The sequence below is a fragment of the Xenopus laevis genome, chromosome 9_10L (genome assembly GCF_017654675.1).
Source record: "Xenopus laevis strain J_2021 chromosome 9_10L, Xenopus_laevis_v10.1, whole genome shotgun sequence".
NCBI classification, from domain to species: domain Eukaryota; kingdom Metazoa; phylum Chordata; class Amphibia; order Anura; family Pipidae; genus Xenopus; species Xenopus laevis.
Genome location: NC_054387.1, coordinates 4,043,935 through 4,070,071, shown reverse-complemented (window position 1 = coordinate 4,070,071; position 26,137 = coordinate 4,043,935). Strand labels below are relative to the sequence as shown.

The 26,137-nt window shown below is 41.1% G+C and overlaps 2 protein-coding genes and 2 non-coding genes across 4 annotated transcripts; all 4 read right to left on the bottom strand.

Annotated features, from left to right (window-relative positions):
* Positions 1–941: 941 nt before the first annotated feature.
* On the bottom strand, positions 942–6,029 carry eif6.L (eukaryotic translation initiation factor 6 L homeolog). The gene is made up of 7 exons (XM_018234792.2): positions 5,871–6,029; positions 4,174–4,304; positions 3,058–3,143; positions 2,303–2,478; positions 1,904–2,080; positions 1,415–1,596; positions 942–1,238 (listed from the first exon to the last, which is right to left on the bottom strand). The coding sequence occupies exons 2-7, from the start codon at positions 4,278–4,280 to the stop codon at positions 1,229–1,231; spliced, it is 738 nt and encodes a 245-aa protein (XP_018090281.1). The 5' UTR covers positions 4,281–4,304; positions 5,871–6,029; the 3' UTR covers positions 942–1,228.
* Positions 6,030–7,841: 1,812 nt separating this feature from the next.
* On the bottom strand, positions 7,842–7,913 carry trnaq-cug. The gene has a single exon. It is a non-coding gene; the product is annotated as a tRNA-Gln (tRNA).
* A 308-nt stretch (positions 7,914–8,221) lies between these two features.
* On the bottom strand, positions 8,222–8,293 carry trnaq-cug. The gene has a single exon. It is a non-coding gene; the product is annotated as a tRNA-Gln (tRNA).
* A 1,884-nt stretch (positions 8,294–10,177) lies between these two features.
* On the bottom strand, positions 10,178–22,447 carry fam83c.L (family with sequence similarity 83 member C L homeolog). Its single transcript, XM_018234791.2, has 4 exons — positions 21,716–22,447; positions 16,516–16,683; positions 13,158–13,282; positions 10,178–11,491 (listed from the first exon to the last, which is right to left on the bottom strand). The coding sequence occupies exons 1-4, from the start codon at positions 22,229–22,231 to the stop codon at positions 10,708–10,710; spliced, it is 1,593 nt and encodes a 530-aa protein (XP_018090280.1). The 5' UTR covers positions 22,232–22,447; the 3' UTR covers positions 10,178–10,707.
* Positions 22,448–26,137: the final 3,690 nt, after the last annotated feature.

Below are 26,137 nucleotides of genomic sequence, written 5' to 3'. Positions count from 1 at the left end.
TATTAAGTGGATACAATTCAATCTCATACAGAAACTGTTTCACCCAGTTGTACTTTTTTATTCTGTTCGGAAGCACAGAAGCATTGGTACTGTCCTCCATGGCGTATGATCGATATCTTGCAATCTGTCACCCTCTACAGCAGTGATCTCCAACCAGTTGCTCGTGAGTAACATGTTGCTCTCCAACCCCTTGGATGTTGCTCTCAGGGTCCTTAAAGCAGGTGCTTATTTTTGGATTCCAAGCTTGAAAACAAGTTTTGGTTGCATAAAAACTAAGTATAGTGCCAAGTAGAGCCTCCTGTAGGCTACCAGTCCACATAGGGGCTACCAAATAGCCAATCACAGCCCTTATTTTGCACCCCAAGGGACTTCTTTTATTTGTGTTGCTCCCCGACTCTTTTTACATTTGAATGTGGCTCACAGGTAAAAAAGGTTGGGGACCCCTGCTCTACAGTATCGCACAATTATGAGTGGGAGGTCTATGGGTCTGTGCAATGTATGTACATACGGCCTCCTTCCGAACACTCAGATTACCTGGACAACGTGTTCTCTGTTTTGTACACGCAAGTAACACCTGTGCTGAACCCTCTTGTCTATAGTCTAAGAAATAATGATGTAAAGAATGCTTTGGGAAAATTTACAGAAACATTAAAAAGGGGTTTATGAATACTGAACCACGGTACGGGTCAGGGCACACGCTCAGATTCGGGGAGATTAGTCGCTGGGTGACAAATCTCCTCTTCTTCAGGGCAACTAATCTCCCGAACTGCCTCTGAGCGCTTCATTTTCTGAAGTCACCCGAAGTCTTCTCATGAGACAATTCCACATAATTTAAAGGCAATCTAATCTTTTTTTTTTCCTAAGCTTTACCAGTATTGACAAATTCATACAAGACAACCCGCCATTTGTAATGTCTGATTTGAAATCACGAGGAACGAGTCTTTTTTTTGAGTAATAAAAATGTTTATTTTTCATAACCTAGAGTATATAGTATATAAGTGCAATATAGCAAAGAAAAGCTAAAACACTTTTTTTTCCCCCTTTCACAAACTGCAGTAAGGAAACGTTATATTTTTTATTTCAGATACCGTTAAATGCATTGACAGATGAACAATGACATATTTGGGTGACCGTGATCTTGAAAGTCCAGTTTGGGTGAGAAGGCCGGCTAAGGACAGAGCGGCGTGTTACAGCAAGAAACCATCAGTGCTGAAGCTTGACTTTTTTTTTATGTTAAACTGAAATGAAATAATTTCATTAGTAAAATAAGTTAGGGCTTTTTTGGTATTTATAACATTTTAGAAACATCAACATCTTGCCCTAAACAAAGAAGCCCAATCTTGGAATATTTCACAGTATTGTTTCCTCAACGAAGAGTGAAAGATGCTCAATAGAAAAATTCAAAATTCCTTACCTGTCAATGAGGGAGTCTCTCATGCTGGTGGCAATAGTACTGGGATGTGCGTCGCTCAGTTTAAAGACACTTTCTATTACAGACAGTTCTGTACTTGTGGTATCCAAGCCGCAAAAAGCGCACCAGTCGTTCACAACCATTCCTGCCGCGATCACTTCACTGCCCCGGTTTACTGTTCCCGTCTGCAAAGTCATGTCATGTTACTGCAACATCGGACCATAGACGAAAATATTTATGCAGAGTGTTGGATGGGGGAAGAACTTGTTGATATTTTTATTTAAAATTGTGCGCTCTCTATCATTTTCACCTCTTGTGCTGCCTGTGCTCTCAGGTACAGCAAACAAGGAAGAGTTCTGAATACTCAACTGTCAGAAAGTGAGACTAAACTATGCGATTTCCTGTTGACTTGTCTTTTCATTGTTAACCAATGAGCATTTCATAGACGGATTACCATACAAACAAATGTAGACACACAAACACACGGCTTACCACAAGAGGGACCTGAAGTAGAGAAGACAGTTCATCTTGATCCTCAATAGATGTTTTGGGATGTAGCAGGCCTCCTTGGTTACTAAAGGCGCAATAACTGCCTACAAGTACTTGATCGGCTATGGTCTGTCTAAAGACCTCAACTTTAAGGACGTCTGCCAAGATCTCTTCTGTCTCCTGTAAGAGAAGATAAGATTCAAACTGCACATCGTTAACATTGTTACATTTCAACAACAAACAAAGAAGAAACATTCCCATTGTTAGTAACCTTAAAAATAGTTCTGCCTGCAGGGTTCTAACAGCCCATAACTGTTGGCCAAAGAGACAGCTCCCAGTGAATAGAGTGGGGCACCAAACTTGTAGGCAACGTCCGTTTATTTAAGGGAAATCATATCGTACCCTGTCAAGATCTGGATGTACGAGAGCCACGTAGTCATTACATGCAATAACGTTGCCCAAGGCCGAGAGGCGCTCCTCTACTCTCTGAATTCGAACAGAGTCGGGTAAGCTGTTTCTAATGTGCTGGAGTTCTTGATCCGTTGTGTTGTTTGGAACCATCAGGCCATGTCTGTTGCCTGCAAAGATAAAGAATTTGTCAAGTTTTTCAAGATAAGACTCCTGTTTAAAGGAACGCCGACTTTTACTTCCAAATGTATTCGAGGAAAAATAAAGAACATTTTACACCACAAACTCACTTAAAATGGAAAGAAAGGGCTGAAAGCACAACGCTGGAAGAAAGAGGCCAATATGCAAGTAAAATATGAGCAGCTACAGGTAGAGTCCTGTGCGGGTCCATTTTTTGGAACCCGTAGCCATAACCTGCAATCCGCAACCTGGACCCGCATTCTTACCCGCTACCCGACCCAAAAGTACCTTTATCCGCAACCCGGATCCGCTGACCATCAAGAATCAGGAAGTGCTGTCATTGTAAACCGGAAGTGACATCATCAGAAGTAGCGTAATCCAAAAAAAGGAGTAAAATCGCTATTGAGAAGACCCGTGGCCCGACCCACAGAAGCGCCTATACCTGGAACTTCTACCTGCAACTTCCGCAGGTTTTTGAGGGTAACCCGCGGGTACCCGACCCGCTGTAGGACTCTACCTACAGGTATGGGACACTTTATAAAAAACCCGTACTCCAGCAATATACTCACCAACGCACATCCTCCCAATGATTCTGCAGCCAGCGATAGAGGCATGTACAACCGGTATGGTCTCGGAGAGTTCTCCTTCAAACACACTGCATAAAAAAGGAAAAAATATCCGTTGTGAACTAGTCATTCCATTATCTCTCAGGCCTGCACAGTGTTCATTCAAATGCAGTCACAAAAGAAAGCAATTCTACTGTAATGAAAGTCAATGGCAGCCCCTCCCCCCTTGGCCTCTGGAAATGACACTTAAAAAGCAAAAATGAACCAACATAACGAGAAGATGCCCCAAGAAGTTAAGGTGGCCATACACGGATAGATCCGCTCGTTTGGCGATGTCGCCAAACGAGCGGATCTCCCTCCGATATGCCCACCTTGAGGTGGGCAATATCGGGCTGATCCGATCGTGGGCCCTAGGGCCCAACGATCGGATCCTAGCGTTCGCCAAACGGGCGGTCGGATCGCGGGACCGCATCAACGAACAGATGCGGCCGCGATCCGACGGGATTTTTAACCCCATCCGATCGAGATCTGGCCGACTTTCGGCCAGATCTCGATCGGGGAAGCCCGTCGGGGGCCCCCATACACGGGCCAATAAGCTGCCGACTTGGTCTGTCGGCAGCTTTTATCGGCCCATGTATGGCCACCTTTAGACGCAATCTGGAGCACTTGGGTAACGAGAAAATGATGTATATGAAATGATGTATAATGCAATAGAACATTCTCTTTCTTCATTCCTACTTTCTTCTTCCTGACCTTACTTGTGTTAAAAATCCACAAAACAAATAAAAGCTTTTAAAAAAAAAAAATGCACAAGATAAATACAGGGAAAATCTGATAAATAATAACGAAGTGTGTAATGGAGAGTAACAGAATTCTGTTGTTGGCAGTAGGAACAGGCAGTTAGGCTGAGGAATGGCTGAGATGACATTATGGCACCACTATTTGGGGAGAACGTTGAACATGTAATGAACTATAAAGGGTCCTGTCCGTCATCCACGCTTGACAGCTGAACAGATAAGGTGCTGCAGTTTTAATTATCAATTTACGACTTTTGTATTGGAATTCAACGTCATAAATGAGGAAAGGGTGAAGTTGGCGCATTGTCAGCAGGACCCCGACCTGTAGAAGTTCTCTGACCCCCCAATGGCCACTAGACAGTAGGTGTTGGTCAGTTTGGCAAAGCAGCCGATCTCGTTGTTGTTTTCAAAAGACGCACGGACGGCCATGGCTGCTTCTCGGAGATCGCCGCACTATTGGAGGGAGAAAAAATTGGAGAAATGAAGCTTTAATCTCATAACGTTGACAGCCTGATTCCTCTACCAAGAAATTGCTTTATACAATGTACTGTCACTTTAATGCTGTGGCACGCTGTGGTCTCATCGCTATAGACTGTAAGCTCATTTGGGAAGCGCCTGCTTTATCTACAGTATCAGTGACTGGTTGTTTTTCGTATGTAAAGCTGCGTAATTTATACACCTCTTTATTGTTCATCACAGAAGAATATATTGATATTTTATGAATAATAACAACAATGGTGCTAGCCTTTTGCAATTACAGTGTGTGTATAAAGGCAGCGTTCCTTCCTTAAAGAGGTGGTTCACATATCGCCTCATCTTCGGGCGACTAACCTCCCGAAAAGCCTTCCCACCGGCTAGAATCTAAAGGTGGCCATAAACTGAGAGATCCGCTCGTTTGGCGACATCGGGCTGATCCTAACGAATGGGAACGGGCAGTCGGAGCACGGGACGGGATTATTTGTCCAGACTTTCGGCCAGATCTCGATCGGGGAAGCCCGCCAGGGGGCCCTATACACGGGCCAATAAGCCGCCGACTCGGTCTGTCAGCAGCTTTTATCGGGCCGTGTATGGCCACCTTAAATCACTGGTGGGATGGCAATCAGTGGGCTTAGTTTTCTGATGTTTCCCAAAGTTGCTTCGGGCGACTTCGGAAAACAAAGTCGCTACAAGTGCCATCCTGCTGGCGTTTTACATTTTAGCCGGTGGGAAGGCTTTTCGGAGAGATTAGTCGCCCGAAGAAGAGGCGATTTGATGGTGGGAGACTAAATCTCCCAGAATCTTAGCGTGTGCCACCACCTTTTAAGGGATTGTTCACCTTTTAATATTATGTTGAGAGGGTTGCAATTTATTCTGCAGTTTGCAATCTGTCATCTGGTTGCTAGGGTCCACATTCCCCTAGCAACCATGCACTGATTTGAATCAGAGACTGGAATATGAATAGGAGAGGCCTGAATAGAAAGACGAGGAATAATAAGTAGCAATAACTTTTCAGTTGGTCTTCATGATTTATTTTTTAGTTTTTTTTTTATATCATTTGCTTTCTTCTTCCGACTCTTTCCTCTTTCAAATAGGGGGTCACTGACCCCATCTAAAAAACAAATGCTCTGTAAGGCTACAAATTATTGTTATTGTTACTTTTTATTCCTCCTCTTTCTATTCAGGCCTCTCCTATTCATATTCCAGTCTCTTATTCAAATCAGTGCATGGTTGCTAGGGGGATTAGTACCCTAGTAACCAGATGGCTGAAATTACAAACTGGAGAGCTGCTGAATAAAAAGCTAAATAAGTCAAAAACCACAAATAATAAAAAATGAAAACCAATTGCAAATGGTCCCAGAATATCCCTCTCTACATCATACTGACAGTTCATTTAAAGGGGAACCACGCCATTAATTTCTTCCCAGTTAAACATCTTGTTTCTCCCAAACGTCCCTTGAGGTACAGGAAGCGCAGAATTAACGCCACAGGAGGGCCGATCCATTTTCCCCTCGCCCCAACGAGCTGTCCCGGTCACTTTACCTTTCCCCGATCTTTCCCCGTCTTCTGCCTCACTCGTGCAACGCAAACACGTGGCCTGCCACCAGCACAAACGCACTTCCGAGAAACAGCCTGGCTCTCTGCTTCCGGGTTGCGAGAAGGATCATGGGAAACGAGAGGGTGGCGGGGGAAAGACGTAGGATCGCGTTCGCCATTTGCAAGTAGGGCAGAGCGGGGTTTCAGCGGTTACTAAGTGATGGCGGATGTTCAGAGGCCTCTGTGGAATTGTGAAAGAGACATTTAGAGTCTTCTGGATATAATTTATATTGTGTGTTCAACTTGTTAACACCAAAGTGTTGTTTTCAGTCACCATAAACTCCTCTGTGGTAACTCTCAGCTTTAAGCTCATTAACTTGTACACAGAATGTGAGAGCAGGGCCCAGTAACATTGGTGGCACATTATTCTAAGCAGGGCCCTATGTTTTCCAGATAAAAGGCCTCACTGTGCCCAAAGTGTGAACGTTTTTAACTTTAAAGTGCCAGTTCCTAGGGTTAGTGCTGACGTATTTATTCCCATCAACAAGAGCCGCCGCCAGGGATGGACGTTTTTACCAGTCAGTGGATAGGATTAAACCTCTTCTGGAAAACATACCGGCCTTCCTATATATTTATCTTTATTCCCTATTAATAACATTGGGATCACTGACCTTCCTATATATTTATCTTTATTCCCTATTAATAACATTGGGATCACTGACCTTCCTATATATTTATCTTTATTCCCTATTAATAACATTGGGATCACTGACCTTCCTATATATTTATCTTTATTCCCTATTAATAACATTGGGATCACTGACCTGCCTATATATTTATCTTTATTCCCTATTAATAACATTGGGATCACTGACCTTCCTATATATTTATCTTTATTCCCTATTAATAACATTGGGATCACTGACCTTCCTATATATTTATCTTTATTTCCTATTAATAACATTGGGATCACTGACCTTCCTATATATTTATCTTTATTCCCTTTTAATAACATTGGGATCAACCATCATTTTTACCGGCCAGGCCGGTAAAATACCAGCCAGGTGGCAACCAGAGTGTGCACGTTTTTGGACATTAAAGTGTCAGTTCACAGGGGTAGGGCCGACATGTTTATTCCCATCAACAAGTTAGCACCAGGAATGGACGTACTTCCAGTCAGCAGACAATATGACACATGAGAAATAATCTTTACTGGTGGATACATACAATCCTCCTCCCTCAATTGTTTAGCACCAATATATTCTACAGCACTTAACAGAAATCATACATCATTCACCTCCCCAGTGGAGCTGACAATCTATGGTCCCTATCACATTCACACACACCACATGGTACTCCAGGGTTTCCAGGTCTGATTTTCAAAGTCAGCTACAAAACCAGCTCCAAACTAGCCAAGTGGCACTTCAAAACTAGCCCCAATTTAATAACATTGGCATAAAGCATCATTTTTACCGGCCAGGTCTGTAAAATACCAGCCCTCACAAACCCATCAGCCATGGACCATATTCGGGCCCTGTGTGGACCTCCAGCGATGAGATTTTCTGCCCTGTATTACTGAATCTGAACAAACCTAAAGTTCTAACAATAGGGGATATAATAGTTTGAGGCCTAGGCACCAGAAGGCTGCCATCTCAGACACCAGAGGCTGTTTGGTGAATTATTTACCTTTAACTCCAGCATATTTTATAATGAAAACCAGAACATGGATTGAATTTTACATCGAGAGCTGTAATGAGAAGGTTCTTCCTTATCTCCTATACCTGTGAGTATTCTTATGCAAGGTTACTTTGTATGTTTTATGTGTGAACCTTAACTATTGTACAATACTGCCAAATCTGTTGGTGCCTAATGAATTGGTTCAAATAATCATTTAAGGCACCAGTTTGCTTATAAAGATGATGTAGTACATATATACTGTATTTATAGATAACGTCTGAATATTTTTTTCTAAAATTAAGGTTCCACCGAGATTTGAACTTGGATCGCTGGATTCAGAGTCCAGAGTGCTAACCATTACACCATGGAACCTCTGCTGGCCCTTTAAGAGGATTGCACTTCTATTGTCCTTCCAGTTGTAGCACCCATTCTAGTTAATAGATATTACAGCAAGGTACAAATATACCTACAAATATAAAGTAATTATTGTTGACAACAAAAAAGGCAATTGTGTTCCATTGTTCTTTGGTTCATAGTTATAAATCTCGTACAACACTGCCAAATTTGTTGGTGCCTAATAAATACCTTTTACTAATCATTAAAGACAGGAGTTTGCTCATGAATAAGGTGCTGTACATATGTATATATTTAAAGATAATTCTGCATATTTTTTAAAATTAAGGTTCCACCGAGATTTGAACTCGGATCGCTGGATTCAGAGTCCAGAGTGCTAACCATTACACCATGGAACCTCTACTGGCCCTTTAAGAGGATTGCACTTCCACTGTTCACCCAGTTTTATCACCCAGGCCGGTTAACAGCAAGATACATATACCTACAATTATAAAGTAATTATTATTTATGACAAAGAAAACTAAATTAGGATGTAATTAAACATCGTTACAAGCCCTTGTGATTTGATTGTGTCGCTCTGACATTGCATTTAAGAATGTAAAAGTTTTTATTTAATTTGTTTAATGAAATTAGTTAAACCGACCGCCCCAAACCAGTCTGACCAGTTCTGCGTTGCAAAGTATAGAATCTACAGTTCCTGAACCTACACTATATAAGCAGCAAGAGCTTCTGGATAAACATATAGAATTAAGTGTGAGCCTTTGAAGTACAGGTATGGGACCTGTTATCCAGAATGCTCGGGACCTGGGGTTTTCCCGGATAAGGGATCTTTCTGTATTTTGTATCTCCATACCTTAAGTCTGCTAAAAGATCTAAAAGATCATTTAAACATTAAATAAACCCAATAGGAAGGCTTTGCCTGCAATACAGATTCATTATATCTTAGTTGGGATCAAATACAAAGTACAGAGAAAAAGTAAACATTTTTTTAAAAAAAATTCAATTATATGATTAAAATGTAGTCTATGGGAGATGGCTTTCCATAATGTAGAATTTTCTGGATAATGGATCTATGGATAATGGATCCCATATCGGTAATACATCCTAATCTTATGAGTTATACTCATTCAATGTGGTTTTGGTCTATTTTATACACTAAACTAATTTAACTGGGAGCGTTGAGTCGGGTCTCCTAAAGTCCACTAGAGAACCATACACCCTGGGTCCACCTTAATAGCAATTTCATATAGACAGTGCCATATAGGGTTGCCACCTGGCCGGTATTTTACCGACCTGGTTGGTAAAAATGATGATTGAGCCCAATGTTATTAATAGGGAAAATTATAAATATATAGGAAGGCCGGTATTTTTTTCTGGAACAGGTGGCAACCCTAGTGTCATATGATACAAGTTTGCTTATAGGCCTGATGTCCTGAATTGTTCTAGGCTAGGGCCCACCAGCCCACCAAGATATCTTCTGGTAGGCCAGTCTGATCCCAAGTTCTTTGTGCACTCCTATTTTTTAGCAGAAGCCTCCAAAATCTTACATTCTGGCACACTTTAATAATCATGGGAATCACACCAGTATCACTAATGTATTACCCTTTAGCTCAGCGTTACTTGAGTGCAGTAGTGCAACCCTCCTGGGTAATCTGGACAATAGATGGGCACTCAGGAGAAACTTGGGTAAAATTTTACAATATCGGGCCAATATCAACCTGCAGGAAGATCAGCTAACGTATAACATGACCCTACTTTTGGAAAAGCCATTTGGCTGAATCAATGTGTGGGAGTGTTACTCCATACTGTTCAGGATCAGCTGATAAACCCAGACAAGAAGATCAGCTGACTGTTATTCCACACGTAATAATGTCTTCTTCCCAAAGTTTAGGGGGGTCAAAATGATTTTGCTGTGGGTCCCAGTGGCTTCTGACTATCAGATTTTGCTTTTTGGGGCCTGCACACTTCACAGACCTTGGGCCTAGAATGTGTTTGTTTATCAAGCATACTCATATCACCCCCAGGACCTGACCATTGTCACTTGTCAGGATATTTTTTAAAAACACCTACGTGTACATTTTCAGGTAAGTGCCATGCAACAAGACTGACCCAATACAGATGGATGGTTTTGAGAACTTGAGGGTTGTGTTTTTACGTAGCCCATTTAAAATCGAGCCCTTTGTACCATGTATAACTCCCTCTGTACATGAATGTAGCAATAGTAAAACTTAGATTTGATTTGTGGCTTTACCTTTTATTTAATAACTTGTTTCCTTGAATTCTTTTTAGAATCTATGTACAACTTTATTTAATTGCTTCTGTTATCAAACCAATTTAGCTTATGTCGGTGTTCAAACACCATTGTATCTCAGTCACATTCTGTGAGCCCCAAAAATATTACAGAAAAAGTCCTGGGTATCTGGTTTAAAAAAATGTCTCAACAAAGAATGCTTTCCAAACACCCATGATATCCAACCGATATCCAGAAAGAATTTCTCCATTTCCTTTGGTTTATTGGCAAAAAATAGGTCAGTTGCAGCTGGTGGGTTACCACCAGAGCTTGTATTGGTCCTGTGTCCATTTCAAACTTTTTTAGGCAAAAATGACAAATGACGATGGAAACAGATGACCACATCGTTGACATTGTTGATTGTTGACTTCTCTTCGGAATGGTTTGTTGTAACACAAAGCAATATCATTTCCCTGTCATCACGTATATTGCATTTCTGTGGTTTATGTACAGTATGTTTGGTTAGAAGTCTTAATTTTGCAAAGAACTGCACCCGTACTCATCAAATAAGGTGAAAATTATTTATTTTTCAAATCGACTAAAGACCTTTTTTGCCATGTTATTGTATTGTGTGATGAGTTCAAGTTTACTGTGTCCGAGCGTCATTCGTTTGGAATTAATGGCCGGTATATCATGTTTCCCGTTTGTCAGGAGTTCACCATCCTTCCTACTGTCCATGCCGACACCATTAGGAACCTTATTTAGAGCTATATCGCTCTTCATTCTGGAGGTTATATTGTTTTCAGGCTGCAAAACCTTGTTCTGCAAGCCACCAAACCTACCTATATATGGAGGCGTGGGCGGTAGGTGGTTTTTGTCAGAGAGAACAGGAGAAGACCTTGAGAGTGGAGACTTCTGCATAATGTGAAGGTTTTTCATGTCTGGTTCAGGATCTGACTGTCTTCGTTCTGTTAAGTTTTCTACCATTGGCTTGGTTTGATCGTTTTCTTTTTTACTGATGTGATTGGAACCGATTACCCTCCCTTCATGAATGATGGTGTTGGCCTGGTTCTTTGAAAAGGGAGGAGTCTTGACGCTTGATTGACTGTCAGTGCTGGAGTCGCTGTTGGAAGGAGTCGAGTGCCCAAAAATGGGTAGAGGCGCGGGTGGGGTGTTTAATGGGGTCCATCGGTTCTTTGGCATGCCTTGTATGAAAGACCTGTTCTCATTTTCAGAGTTGTTAAAATAATCAACTTCCAATGAATCCGCATAGAGACATCTAAACTCTCTGTCAAACTCTTCAACTATATTTCCTTTCAAGTATGTCACCATGTTGCTGTGCACGTGACTCGAAAGCCAACTGAAACTGAAAAAAAGAGAAAGAAATATTGCGCATAAACTATATGTTATTGTCTACCGTAGAGTAGATACAGACTTCTACATTTATAACGTTCAGGTTTGGAACAAAGGGGATGCTTTGTGTTGTTTTTTTTTAAATTCTTCAAATGTGTACCCTTTTTTTTTTTTTTTTTAAAGTGTCATTATCTCTTTAGTTATTAAAATAGGGTAGGATTAAGTGTCTAAGAAGTTAAAAGGTTTAAGCATTTTAGAAAGCTTTTTACAATTCCTTACTGATCCTCACAAAAAAAAAAGAAAAGATGAAAGATTTTTATCTTTTTTTTACCCATTTTACAATAATTTAACATCTGTAACATTCTTTATTTTCCATTACAAATGAAAACCTTTAATTACTTTTACCTATACAACATGTCTGACCTTGTCTATACCTACATTGCATTTTATTAGTATTCCGTTGGGAGTAAATGTCCATTGCCAAATATCAAAATTTGCATTTGTGTTGCCATATGTATGCTCAGCTGTTATCAAAGCGCCTTGGATTCAGATCTCTGAGGTGACTTTATATATTCTATTTGCCTGTCATGTCAGATAGGGGGCGCTCTTTTTTTCCCTTTCTCTGAAAGGTCACTACACACACAACAGTATGGGCCCTAGGCCTTCGTTTCGGGATATTTATTTTCAGCTTTAAAGCACCTCAAGGAAAGGCTATAGTCACTGAGGTCTGCACAATCCAGTGAGGTCAATACACTTGCACGTTACACCCAGGTAAGGATGTCATTACTCTGCATAAAATGTTCTAAAATGTATTAAAAAAGGACAACTGGGCCCAGGCTGTTGGTATTAATGAGTTACGTTCCTGGGTGCGCAGTGTCTCCCAGTTATTGACTCCTTTTCTGTTTCTTGACTTTTGCTGCCTTCCCTGACCCGTGCCTATACTCCTTCCCCATGCTGCATTTTTTTGCATGTGTCACAGATAAGTTCCCTGCCTAAAACATATACAGGTATGGGACCTCTTATCCAGAATGCTCGGCACCTGGGGTTTTCCGGATAACGGATCTTTCCGTAATTTGGGTCTTCATGCCTTAAGTCTACTAGAAATTCATTTAAACATTAAATAAACCCAATAACCTGGTTTTGCTTCCAATAAGGATTAATTATATCTTAGTTGGGATCAAGTACAAGCTACTGTTTTATTATTACACAGAAAAAGGAAATCATTTTTAAAAATTTGTATTATTTGGATAAAATGGAGTCTATGGGAGACAACCATTCCGTAATTCGGAGCTTTCTGGATATCGGGTTTCCGGATAAGGGATCCTATACCTGTATAATATTTCTTATATGACCTACAGCAGGGATCCCCAACCTTTAGAACCCATGTGCAACATTCAGAAGTAAAAGGAGTTGAGGAGCAACACATGCATGAAAAATGTTCTTGGGGTGCCAAACAAGTGCTGTGATTGGCCATTTGGTAGCCCCTTTGTGGATTGTCAACCTACATTGAGGCTCTGTTTGGCAGTGCACTTGGTTTTTAAGCAGCCAAAACTTGTCTCCAAGCCTGGAATTCAAAAATAAGCTCCTGCTTTGAGGCCACTGGGAGCAACATCCAAGGGGTTGGAGAGCAACATGTTGCTCACGAGCTACTGGTTGGGGTTCACTGACCTACAGCTTACCTGTAAGATCCAGCAAACACATGTTCACAGTCCGTCATTAGAAATTTCTCCATGCACTGCCCAGTAAACTTCTTTCCTGATTTAGTGCAATACGTGTCCCCAGAAACAGTGCGGATCTTCATTTTCTGAAATCAATAAAAAATTTTAAAAGCTGTTACATACTGGCTGGCAAATTTAGTATACAGGCGTACAAATTTAAATTCAGGCAAGGGATCACATGACATTGGCTGGGAATGATAGGAGCTAAAACACTGAACCCCTATAAACTATTACCAAAATTAAATATTGTGATCAACGCTAAATATTTTTGAATACATAAAGTAAGGGTAAATCTTCCCACTTGCTCTATTTTCCCATTGAGTGTGCCTGCAAAACTTTCTAATCTGATTCTAATCTGTTTATAGGCTGACATCTTAATCCAAAAACATAACAGCGAGGGGCAATTATCCGTCTGACATTTGGATCAGGGGCACCGTGAGAAATAAAGGCCTTTGTGCCTGTAGCAAAACTAAATTATTCAAAGCATAGGTGCGGCCCTTTTACTCCGCAGAGCAGGTTGCTCTTTTCAGCCCTGTACAGAAAGCATTGAAATAGCATCACCAGCATCTCCTTATTACACACTGCTATAATGAAACCTCAAAATAGATTTTAAAAGCTGTATTTATATTGTGTATATATGATGTAAAAAAATATGCGGCTTATTTAGTAATTGCCAGAGAACATTTTCCCATCCATCCCAAGTGGAGCACCACTAAGATGCCGCTCTGGACTAAATGCTCAGCCTCTTTAAGTCAGAGTGTATGGACTTTGGTCTTTCTTCAACCCAATTTAACTATGTAACTATGTTGCGTTTAGGGGGTTCAAGCAAGGGTGACTACCCAGGGCCTGGTATATAATGGCCAGCAGCTGTTGGCAGGAATATGGTGCAGTAGAGCAAATTGTTGGCAATAAGGCAAGGTGGCAATAGTAATACTTTAAAGGGCAAAGTGCAGTGTAAAAAACTGGGAGTGTGCAACCCATTCAAGAGCAGATGACCCCTGTGGAACAATGGAAGTACTATTGAAACTATAAACATAATAGTACTTTGATAGTAAACTGGCCATACACGGGCTTATAAAAGTTGGAACCTCTCCAGAGTTGGAGTCGCCAATTCAAAGTTTCAACCGGTTCACTCAGGAAGTCAGCCAACACGCAGAGCTTGCTGCAAAGTGCTTTTATTCACAACACGTTTCGGGCTAAGCAGCCCTTTATCAAGTGTTAAGTGATAAAGGGCTGCTTAGCCCGAAACGTGTTGTGAATAAAAGCACTTTGCAGCAAGCTCTGCGTGTTGGCTGACTTCCTGAGTGAACCGGTTGAAACTTTGAATTGATACACCTGTGACGGGGGTGTCCACCAGGATTAACAGCCTTGAATGTACTACGCTTAGTCATCTCTACAGATTTTGACTTAGTCGCCAATAACTGTCAGGTTTAATAATCCCATCGCCCAAGAACCATATTGGTGTGCTGATGTGGTCCTCACTCGGGACGTAGCATGATCCAGCCATTGGTCCCTGGGTTTAGCATTGTTTTATGGTATCATTCTAATGTGAGATGTTTGCAAGTTCCCCTGCTTTGAACAACTACTCTTGTCATTTCCATTACAGAAAGTTTTAGTCTTAACCATAGCAACAGTCATATTAAGCCACAGTCATATTAGGCCACACTCCGTATCTCCAAGGAATGCCCCAGTGTCTATCTTTGTGAGGGGATTCTGGGTGGAAAAAGGATAGAGATGTATCATACAGAGAAGAACCTACCAATCGCAAAACATAGGAAAATAGCACAAAATACCTTCAGTATTTCCATGAGACAAACAATATGAAAAATAAGAAATGAAATATGCATTTAGCCATGCCTTATGAATTCAGCGAAGCCACTTAATCACTCCTCAATGAGAGTACCCATGCTGTAGTCACACCCTGCAACATATGACACCCCATGCGTTTCTTACTGAAAAGCTGCGAGGACTGGATTATTACCGTACTGTTCCCTAAGAGTCGCTTGACGTCTTTGTATGACATAGTTATGAAGCCAAGTTTCTATAGAAGTGCATAAGACTGGGATTAAAAAAAGAAACGTTTTGGTAGACAATAGAGTGACTTGGTATGTGTACACTAAACACTGGTACGCCTAGAAGCCGTTTATCTTCATGGAATGGACAGATTTTCAGGTGAACTGAGGGATATTTGCCAATAGCTACCTACCAATATAATAACATTGAATACTATAGGTGGTTTCCTGAGTGATGGGTGTCCAGCATTTCTGGTAGAAAATAGGAAGTGCCATTAGTGAGTCAATAATAGTGACTCACCTGACCTTAACTGTGGTATAAATAACACAAGTCCTCGATGGAAACTCCTAAAACCTTCTATAGCAATCCCTTTGATCACTGTCTTTGAAGTGCTAATATGCCTCCTTGGATTGTTTTCCCAGGATATGGTCAATATTCGAGCAAGCTTCCCACCTAGTTTTACTTGCTAACAAATCTATCAAAGGGTAACAAAGCCACCCACCACCCATTTCCAACCAGTTCACTCCCTGCATAGGCCTGTCTGCCCTCTCCCAAATGGCACCACTTGACCACCTTAGCTCAGAGCTGCCACCTTCGTCTGTAGATCTTCAAGAAATACAGAGAAGTGCAACGTGGATGTCGGCCACCATGTCTGTAGTAGATGTGATTGATCTACCACACACCTATTTTCAATTACACTGCACTGGTGGTGCTGGTTAACCATTGACCAGGCTTGGTCCCTTAGCAACTGTAGAATGCATATACGGATCCACAAACACTCAATGTTTTGCAGTTTGGGAGCTTACGCCATTTATTATATCACCGAAAGTATCAATGTTTGCCAACCACCCTCCCTTCCCTGCATGCACAATATCTGGCCATGTTTCAGTCAATGCCCATGCTTCCAAGTGAGCTTTTCTTCTGGTTGCTCTCCCTTTTAATCATATATTGAAAATAAATAATAAGATATTAAATTAGATATTTTCTCAACTGCCTACAGCTAATAAATGTCTAAGATCACTTGAGCTGTCGTCCACCAGCATTGGTCAGCAATATCTATATCATATTTTGTGTAAAATAATAGTTCATCCACAGCATCTTTGAGGGAACCCACGGCAACCAATCAGCTATTTACTTTCTTAATTTAAGCACCACTGTACTGATTAGATCAAGTTATTGCACTGGCGCAAAGTTGCTCCCAAAAGATTATTTTATATTACCCTGAAAGCTACAGTAAGTTCTTGTGAGTGCCAAATAGAAATACAAGTAGAGATAACAAATGCCAAAGCCACAGAGGGCTCCTTACTTCAAAAGAAGTTTTGTTGAATCCCAGCTTTTCATACATGTCGATAAAATGCACCAGGTTCTTTTCATCAAGTAGGAGGTACACGGGCACTCTCCGCTTGCTCGCCGCTTCGAGGAGGTCACATAAAATATCCACGTCGGTGAATAAATCCATTACTACAGCAATGACCTGCAACAGAGAGAGAATTAGATGTTTCAAAGTTTTTAAGGTTCCCTAACATTGGTATTCCTTAGTTACAAACACACACACACCTTGACTTGTTGCAATCTCATCAAAGGAAAAAGGTGATAATGATTTATCTATTTCAGTGTAGTTATATGGTGGGACATGGGTTGCCATGTGGTCTCCAGCTCCCACTGTTAGTCCTTTCCTACCTGTGTTTACACTGAATGGGGCACAAAAATGCCATCTTGAAACAGAATGGTTGCACAAATGTGAATGTGGGTCTGTATTGCGTTATTTGGGTGTATCTGGTATATTATTTGTGCTGCTGCATAATAATAATGATATGTTGTGCGTCCTGGTATTAATAGTACATATAATAGTTGGATGCCGAAAGTAAAAAATATGCCAGTCTATGTTTATAATCACGTGCAATGTGTGTGTTTGTGGCCCAGCCCATTCTTTTTCCTTGATGGTGACTCATTGTTGTGGGTTGAACCAGACATTATATTATGTTTTAGAAATGTCACTTCCATATCTCATATATAAAATAGTTGTATGGGGTGTGTTATAGAGCACTTTCCCCCTGTCTTCACACCACACCTTTACACTTCCAGTAAAGTCATTTGTGTGAATAGCTAAAAATAAATTCCGTGGAACTGAAATGTTGTTTATATGCCACGGTTTCTGTTCCTCGGGGCATTACAGGAAACACATGCGGGTTCTGGGGAACTGAAAGCCCACGTACCTTTAGGCAAAGAAACCGGATAAAATCAGGTAGCGCATTAGTCAGAGTCACGGATTTTGCTCTGATTCACGCACGCTATGGCACGTGCAAGGGTTTTGCCATAAACAACATAATGGGTTTCGGAATGAGTAACTGGATTAGGCTACTATTTCATCACATTATGTACTTCAGGCTAGTTCCAAGAATTAGTTTATCAAACGATTGATATGAGGAAACAGTGGCTGGAAATTGTAACATGTATTTGACAAGTGGCATCTTTAGAGGGTTGCCAAATGTCACCATAGAGTAGATCAGTGATCTACTCTACCCACCCAGTGGGCAGCTCCTGAGCTACATCAACCCGTTGGATATTGCCTCCTGTGGCCTCAAAGTAGATGTTTATTTTTGAATTTCAGGCATAGAAGCAAGTTTTGGTTGCATAAAAACAGGTATACTGCCAAGCAAAGTCTCCTGCAGACTGACAGTCCACATAAGGTCTAACAAATGGCCAACTCACAGGCAAAAAAGTTTGGAGACCCCTGGGGTAGAGAGTCATTGCAGAACAACTGAGGAGGCTCAGAAGAATAGAAGACATGGTGGGGAGCTCCTGACTGATATATGGGGGCAAATTCACTATGCGCCGAAGCGCCTAACGCTAGCGTCAATTCGCTAGCGTTGGCCATTTTTGTTACTTCGCAAATTCACTAACGGACGCTGGCGTAACTTCACTAGCGTAACTTTGCACCCTTACGGCTGGCGAATTTGCGCAACGGACGTAACTACGCAAATTCACTAACGCGTGCATTTTTCTGAACGCTACCTTTTACGCTAGACTTCCTTCGCCACCTCAGACCAGGCGAAGCGCAATAGAGTAGATTGGGATTTCTTTAAAAAAAGTTAAAATTTTTTCCAAGTCCCAAAAAACGCTGGCGTTTTTTCTATATTATGGGTGATAGGCTGAAAAAGATCAAAAAATTTTTTGGGGCTCCCCTCCTTCCCCCCTACATTTCCTAACTCATGGCAACTTAACTAAACAGTGGGCACATGTGTAGGGCAAAAAAAAATTTTTATTTGATGTTTTGAAGGTTTCCCACGCATTTGTAGTGATTGTACGTATTCCTCCATTGAAATTTGAATTTGGCGCTGTATGCAAATTAACCATTGCTAGTGTAACTTTGCTTCGCTTAGCGAATCAACGCTAGCGCAACTTCGCAACCTTACGCTACCCCTGAGCGCAACTTCGGATTTTAGTGAATTTGCGGAGCGCTGGCAAAACTACGCCTGGCAAAGTGTGGCGAAGTGCGGCAAAGTGCGGCGAAGTTACGCCTGGCGCAACTATGAATCTTAGTGAATTTGCCCCATACTGTTTGTAAAAATCTTAAAGTTGTAGGGGATCAGGGACTTCTAGCAACTTGTAGTAATAATGCAATCTGTACATGGTGGAACTTTGATCTTCTCATTGACGTACCCCATTAATTTCCCCTGGTGTTAGAGGACACCAATTAATGGTATTGTGCAAGACAGACAGAGCCCTCATTGCTCATGTAAGGATGCATGTGAGAAAAGGGAATTATATCGGATTGCAGCCTAATTTCATAAATAATCAGGCTACACCCACCATGACTAATTGCATTATTTGCTCCGGTATTCTTTCTGTATCAACAGCCTAATTTCCCCATTTAATGACCAACTAACAAAGGAGCCAGCCAAGAAATAGCATCACGAGGGCTCGTTTACACAGGCAGGCTCTGTATTCTTTGCAAGTTTTATCACTGTGTCCTTAACTGCAAGAAGGAGAAGAAAGGAGATTGGTCTCCTGTATCAAAACAAACAGCCGAGAAAAGGAAAATATCTCTGCCACGTGGTAAAAGGAATTGAGAAGGAACTAAAGAGAAAAGAACCATTGAGGTCTTGTATATTGTGCAATTTTAGGTCCCAATGGAAAACCTGTTAAGTTAATCCAGTAACTGGCATGAATATCGGAACAACTTTGGCACTACTTGGGAACAAGGCATCACCCTCATAAGAATATTACACTATATAGTATCAGAAAGGATGTCTGTTGTCTTTTTATAAATCCTGTGATTCCCAACAACTAGAGGGCGAGAAGATCTTATATAAGGAGCTTTAGAAAGCCAGTACCAGCTTTGGCTAAACAGGCAACTCCAAGCATATTTCCCTGGTGTTTGGCTGAGCATGCTGGACTTGCTTTTCCACACCCCTTTTTACATTTGCATCAGATGTTATTCTGTCCAGTTAATGGATTTTAAAAAATGCAGCTCAGTTTGCCTAAAGGAGCTATTTCAAGTATGTATAGGTTCCGGGATGTTTGGTACCCGGGGTTTTCCAGATAAGGGATCTTTCTGTAATTCCAAAATACCTGTAATAGCTTAAGCCTGCTAAAAATAATTTAGGATTCTTTTGCCACCAATATGGATTCATGCAACTTATTATCAAGTACTTATTATCATAGAGAATAAGGAAATCATTTCTAAAAATTAGAATTATTTGGTTAAAATGGACTCTATAGGAGATGGCCTTTAAATCCGGAGCTTTCCTTCAAAAGGCATCCCTTTCAATTTCCTTTGCTACCTTTCATGTTTCTCTTTTATTCCAGAGACTGCTTAGTTGCTGTCTCTGTATATCAACAGATTAACAGATTTGAAAATAAGCCTATGAACCAGCTCTTTACTGGGCTTCATGTAGTCTACCTTGACTATCCATAGAACGTGCCCTTTCATGAGTTTTTTCTGCTTTGGCCAAGAGAAGAATTTCCATAGGGTGCTTTCCCCTTGTCTGCAACTAACCAGACTGTTAAAGGAGAAGCAAACCCAAAAGTTAAAAAACCCTACCCCCCCTACCCTACATAAACCCCCCTCCCTCCTCCCCCCAGCCTAAGTGTTACTCCAGGCAAATGCCCCTAACTTTTTACTTACGCCTCAGTGCAGATTCAGGCATCGGAGTTCACGGGTGTCATCTTAAGATGCTTCATTAATCTTCGGAATGAGATCTGGACTTCGGCAATGTTCATGAGTTTCAGCACATGCGCAGTTGTCACAAGACAGAAAATTGCTCCAACTGCGCATGCGCCGCTCCACCGGTCTCATTCCGAAGATTACCGAAGACAAGAAGATGGCGTCCGTGAACTTTGCTGGACAGAATCTGCACGGAAGGGTAAATAAAGACTTAGGGGCATTTGCCTGGGGTAACACTTAGGCTGGGGGAGGGGGGTCTAGGAAGGGTAGGGGGGGTAGAGGTTTTTTTAACTTTTGGGTTTGCTTCTCTCTTTTAAGGAGGAGACATGGCAAACTGCCATTGTCATATGGTTTAGACAGTTGGTTCCTCCTTCATGAGTTTTCAAAGGATGTTCCACATGACTTGGTGGATCCAATTCTCAAAAACACAGTAAAGTATTTTTCCATGAATTTATTTCCTTGCAAAATCAAATCTGACTTCTCCATGGCTCAAACCATGTGATAAGTCTAATTCTATTTATTTTTTTGTTGTTGGAAAGGTACATACAGTATGTGAGCCCTGAACATAGTGGATGAATATCTAATCAAAGTCTAAAATGCTCTGGCAAATTTTAACTTACTGTTACATATAGAAAAAGTGTAACCATAACAACAAATTCTATCTACAGTAGATAAATTGCAACTCCAAGCATATTTGCTTGCTGTTTGGCTGAGCATGCTGGGACTTGCTTCCCCACACCCATGTGTTCATTGGTATGTCATTCAATTTTGTGACACATGTAATTTTTAAAAAATGCAGCTCACTTTGCCTAAAGGTTCTGTTTCCTTTCCTGCCCTTCATATTACTCTCTCCTCCCACAAATACAATTAATTTATTGACTAAGCAGCCACTATACAACAACAAAACTATAGAAATTACTCTAAACATAAGTAGAGTTGTGGAAGTTAATGGACCAGAGCCATAGAACCTGGGGAATGACTATCCTTTCATAATCTCAATCTACTTTGGTCAAGCCAAGGCCAAGGGCAGAACTTGCACAAGGGAATTTCACCATATCTGCACCTGAATAGACTGAAAACATAGGGAGGAGCCATGCCTTGCTTCACCTGTCATACTGTTTGGACAGTTGGCTTCTCGTTCACGTGTTTTCCATATGATTTAGCAGATTTGATTTTAAAAGCCACATTGGAAATATACATGGCAATCCATGAAACCAGTACAACCAAAACAGCACAAATCTATATAGATTAAATATACATATATTTTGTAGCTGTAGAATGTTGGTAAAGTGGAATGTTAATCAAGAGTAGTTTGATAATAACCCCAATGACTTACTCTTTTTGCCATATTTATGTGCGACCTTATCAGTTCCTTGATCTCGTTGGATCTGCGTTTTTGGAAGAAAACTTGAACTTCTGTTTTCCTGGCTTTGGTGGCCAGAGGAATTTCCGGCCAGCCCAGTTCCAAATCAGGTGCATCAAAGTCTGACATGAAAGGAAAATAGGTACCAGATGTCAGCTCAGAGGGACAGTGGTCTCCTGACAAGGAGTTAGTCCCATCAAGGTCCTTATCAGAAACAATAGACTGATTAGATTTCCCACTGGCTGCGACATTGTTGCAGATGAAGTCAATGTCCAAGCTGGAAAGGAAAGGCAGTTCTTTTTCTTCCTGAAGGACATGCAGATAGGCTTTCTCCCCGCGTTCCACTAAGGCATCGGTGGCAAGACGAGCTGTTTCATTGTAATTAAAGACAAGGGGGGAGCTTTGTCTCCAGGGATTTTTAAGCTCTTCTACTCTGTTCTTCAGCTGCCCAGACGTTCGCAACCCTCTCCTTGCTTCTGGATTTAACATACTTGTAAATAAGATCCACAAACCCAGTGGGAGAATAGTCTTTTAAGATGTTCTTCTTTGAGTTCCCAGTTAAACCAGCAATTTAAATATCTTCCCGCACAGCTCAGAACTCCAGACTGAAAGCTCTGTAAGCATATACATGCACATGATCTCAGTCAGTTTCTGTTGAACTTCCTCATGCCTTAGAGATTCTATAAGATCTGTGATAGAGCAGAGTCAAGCCCTCCCCCCCCCAGCAACCTGTTGGTTAGGTTTTCTCAACCTGCAGTCAGGGGAGGAGTTTTAAAAGCAACCTGTCTTAGCAGACTGGAAAGGTGTTTTCTCTAGACAATAGAATGTGAAAGGTTTGCATTGAGAAACACTTGTTTAATATCCTGCGTACAGTTATATTCTTAATGCAATGGGTTTACCAGGAAAGAATGGACCCTTATTAACAATTGTGTCACCACCACAAAACTTACCATCTCATAGGTGTCAGGTATAGGGGACCGTAACGTTACTCACACCATGCTGGAATTTGAGCCAGAATAGGCACAGTTGGTAAAATTGGTGAAGACTACTAGTATCTATAAGGACAGGTAACTCCTATGACTTTTTTTATAAGTTTAATGGGCACAATTCTGCAATTTTGTGCCTAATTTTAGTTTAGTGCAGGCTGTTGAAAGTAGTCTTGATGCTGTGGCTATCTTTGTGTCTATCCTAGTGCCAGAAAATATAAAAGTTATAGAAACCCCCAAATATGAAGCAACGGAGCTTCCCGGACTATGAGACCAGCCTCGGTCTTGCCATTCCAAATGGGACATATCATTTGGGAATAATGAGCGTTTGCCCTTTAGTGTTTATAACCCTCAGATACAGAGCCAACCTACTGTAGGCTTATAGATCCACGAACAACTGGGTGTGTCCTGTTCTTAGACGGTATTGTGGCACTTTTGCTTATTTTCTGACTATGTGTATAAAGACACTTAACCCGGTGTTTAACTTATGGGCTACTACTTGAATTTGTTTTAAGCAGAAGTTCATCTTTGATAAAACAATATTATACCTGCAGAAGATTTTCAATAGACTAATTATGCTTCAACCCTGCTTAAAAGAAGCCTCTGTTCTCAAGAATCCCTTCTCACAAGGGTGGCCAGGCGCCCATAACTGTTAACTGGCAGTCTTAGAGAATGGAATCCGAACATTCGTGATTTTCATCAATATGTTTTTTTAATAAATACACTGATTGAAAATGCCTTTAGGTGCAAAAAACATAGGGAGCCCGTACATACTGCTTACTCAAGCTGGTGCCAAATGCCCTGAGAGCAATTTTATTTTAAAAAGCATGGTGCATTGGCAAGAGGAGGGCATACTGGTTCAAGAAGTGCATGGTTCTGCTCCCAAGTACAGCGATAAAAAGATCATGATTCTTAAGCGTCTTTGCCCTTGTGTGCATCAGTTATGCAGTAAGGACCTTCCATTCACTCATTGTTCTGGATTATAAACTCAAATCTACTGTACTCAGATTTGAAGACATTCAACACATTTAGTTAATATGGGCCAGCATCACACATTAACTGAGGATTTAGGTCATGGTGAGTTTGCGGAAACCATTTCCGTGCTTGTTAGATACATGTCATCTTCTCACCATTAGGGCTTAGTGATTGACTGAAAAAGAATTGTTCTAGTCAAAGCATGTCAAATATTGGAGATTAACTCATTTTCAGCACCTACATTGTAAAGAGGGTTTAGGCCTTGCATGAATAGAAGCTAATTAAAACAGGGTGTCTGATGCCAGGTTATGCAGTTTCAAATGTCATCAAGCTTCTGGTGGTGTTCTGTTTTCTAGTTAATTTGAGTTGAATGAAGTCCATCCCCTACAAATAACAAGTACACATATATACATATACCCATACAGACCTATTGATACGCTTACGTGTATAAAAATATATGTACACATAACTATACTAAACTAACCGTAGATCTTGAAATGACTATAGCCATGGATATTATTGTTCTCCAATAAGTCTTCCAAACCTCTTTTAAAGGCACCAGTAAAATCTGCGATCAAAACATCCCCCTGGCAGGATATTCCCCAATCTCACTGCCCACCACTTGAAGAACTACCTTCGCTGCTTCAAATAAAGAGGGATGGCTTCTGGTTCTTTGATCTTTTCTATATTAGTGTATTTGAGACATGGCCACTTCTCCTCCACTGACAGCTTTGAAAAGAGGCAAGAAGACCCATATAATAAGGAAGAGCTGGCTCAACACAGCCATGATCTAATTCAGTTTCAGTTTTTGTGAAAGTCTTTCCTGGGACACCCCCGTACATAGTTTAATAAGGAAATGACATCCACCCACGTTCATTCATTCCTCAAGACCATAAAGCCCTTTACAACTAGGTGTCTGGAAGATGCCTTTTCCCATGGCGTGCCTTTTATTTTTATCATGTTTATTGCTTCCATTGCTCAAACTAAAACTAATTCACCAGCCTTGGTTGTACATTTCAACAAGTGTGTGTAAATCTTTTATAGAAATTTAACAAAAATGAGACCCTTGCAAGCACCATCACTGGGATAGAAAACCTCAAATCTGAAAGCCCTGTCAATATGTTGTGAATTAGCTCCAGGGCCTAGAGCCCTATTGGCCCTTCCTTGGCCTCACTTCATTGGCCTAAAAGCTTGAACACTGTGGCTTGGACCTAGTTCCTGCTCCTATGCTGCCTGGTCTTTTCCTTTTGTCCACTCCATCCCACTTTTGAATGTTCCTGTGTCTTCACCTGCTCCATCCTGATCCGACCCTTCTGATTTCTGACTGATCACAATACCTTAAAGACTTACCACCCATTTAATCTCTTACAACATCATGCCCTGAGATCTTTGAGTATGTACAGTACATGTGAGTTTGACATTCTCTCAATAGAGGAAATAAGTTCTTTTATTTTGCAGCAATAAACATATCCAAATTTTAACTCTCATCTCGAGTAGCCACAATTCAACAATTTTCAGTAAATATTATTTAACATTCATTAACGACACATTCATCAACGACCATTTCCCTTTTTTAGTACTAGAGAGCTGAGCATGACAGACATTACAAACCAAGGCTTATTTAATATTGCCATGACAATAGGACTTGCTGCAAATGCACCCAGTTGCCGAACAAACTCAGCTTTTGTCTGCCTTTCTGTGTATTTTCAAAGGCAACTACTGATTGTCTTCCGTCTTCCAGGGAGTGCTCAACTAATGCTTGCTCAACAAGAATTTCTTCCAACTCTCACTCCTTATCTTCATTTGTGTCATGCTACATTAAGAGAGATATTTTGGAGGTCTACAGATTTGGCCAGGGGTGGTCCGCCAATGAGGCGAGCTGAGATGCTCGCCTCAGGCGGCAGCGCCAGAGAGGTTTTCAGGGGCGGCAGAAAGCCGCTCTTGCACCTTTAAGAGCTGAATTTAAACCAGCAATTGCGCTCTCCGCATTAGTGTTCCTGCCTCCCCTCCCGACAGGTAAGCCGGTGAGGGTGGGCGGCATTGCAGGAGCCGTCTCAGTCAGAATTGGCGCTGGATTTGGCCATACTAATATGAAGTGTTACAGCTGCCATTTTGCCCTACTGCCTCTATCTTACACTAATGTCTTCCACTTGCCCTACTGTCACTATATTGTCCTACTATAACTCTTTAACAGTGTGGTTACATCACAAAGCATATCCCCAGATACTTTCCAAATTGATAACTGCATTCCTTCAAGAACCTTAGATATTCCTCCTCTCTAGTAACCTTCACAAATCCACAGGACTTGACCAGAGCAGTTCCTTACCTTTGGAATTCATTTACACCCAGAACTGAAAATTCGCTTACCCTGCAGAGCATCTGGTGTTCCATTAAAACTCACGATTTCACAATGCTTACATGTAAGCATTTACCA

What these genes read in the sequence shown, in the direction of transcription:
- eif6.L (XM_018234792.2), bottom strand. Translation starts at nt 4,280, where the DNA reads ATGGCCGTCCGTGCGTCTTTTGAAAACAACAACGAGATCGGCTGCTTT. An exon ending in CATTGGGAGGATGTGCGTTG is followed by an intron (nt 2,479 to 3,057) that starts GTGAGTATATTG and finishes TTATCTTTGCAG; the next exon opens with GCAACAGACATGGCCTGATG. An exon ending in TACTTCAGGTCCCTCTTGTG is followed by an intron (nt 1,597 to 1,903) that starts GTAAGCCGTGTG and finishes ATGACTTTGCAG; the next exon opens with ACGGGAACAGTAAACCGGGG.
- fam83c.L (XM_018234791.2), bottom strand. Translation starts at nt 22,231, where the DNA reads ATGTTAAATCCAGAAGCAAGGAGAGGGTTGCGAACGTCTGGGCAGCTG. An exon ending in TCAACAAAACTTCTTTTGAA is followed by an intron (nt 13,283 to 16,515) that starts GTAAGGAGCCCT and finishes TATTGATTTCAG; the next exon opens with AAAATGAAGATCCGCACTGT. An exon ending in GTGTTTGCTGGATCTTACAG is followed by an intron (nt 11,492 to 13,157) that starts GTAAGCTGTAGG and finishes TCTTTTTTTCAG; the next exon opens with TTTCAGTTGGCTTTCGAGTC.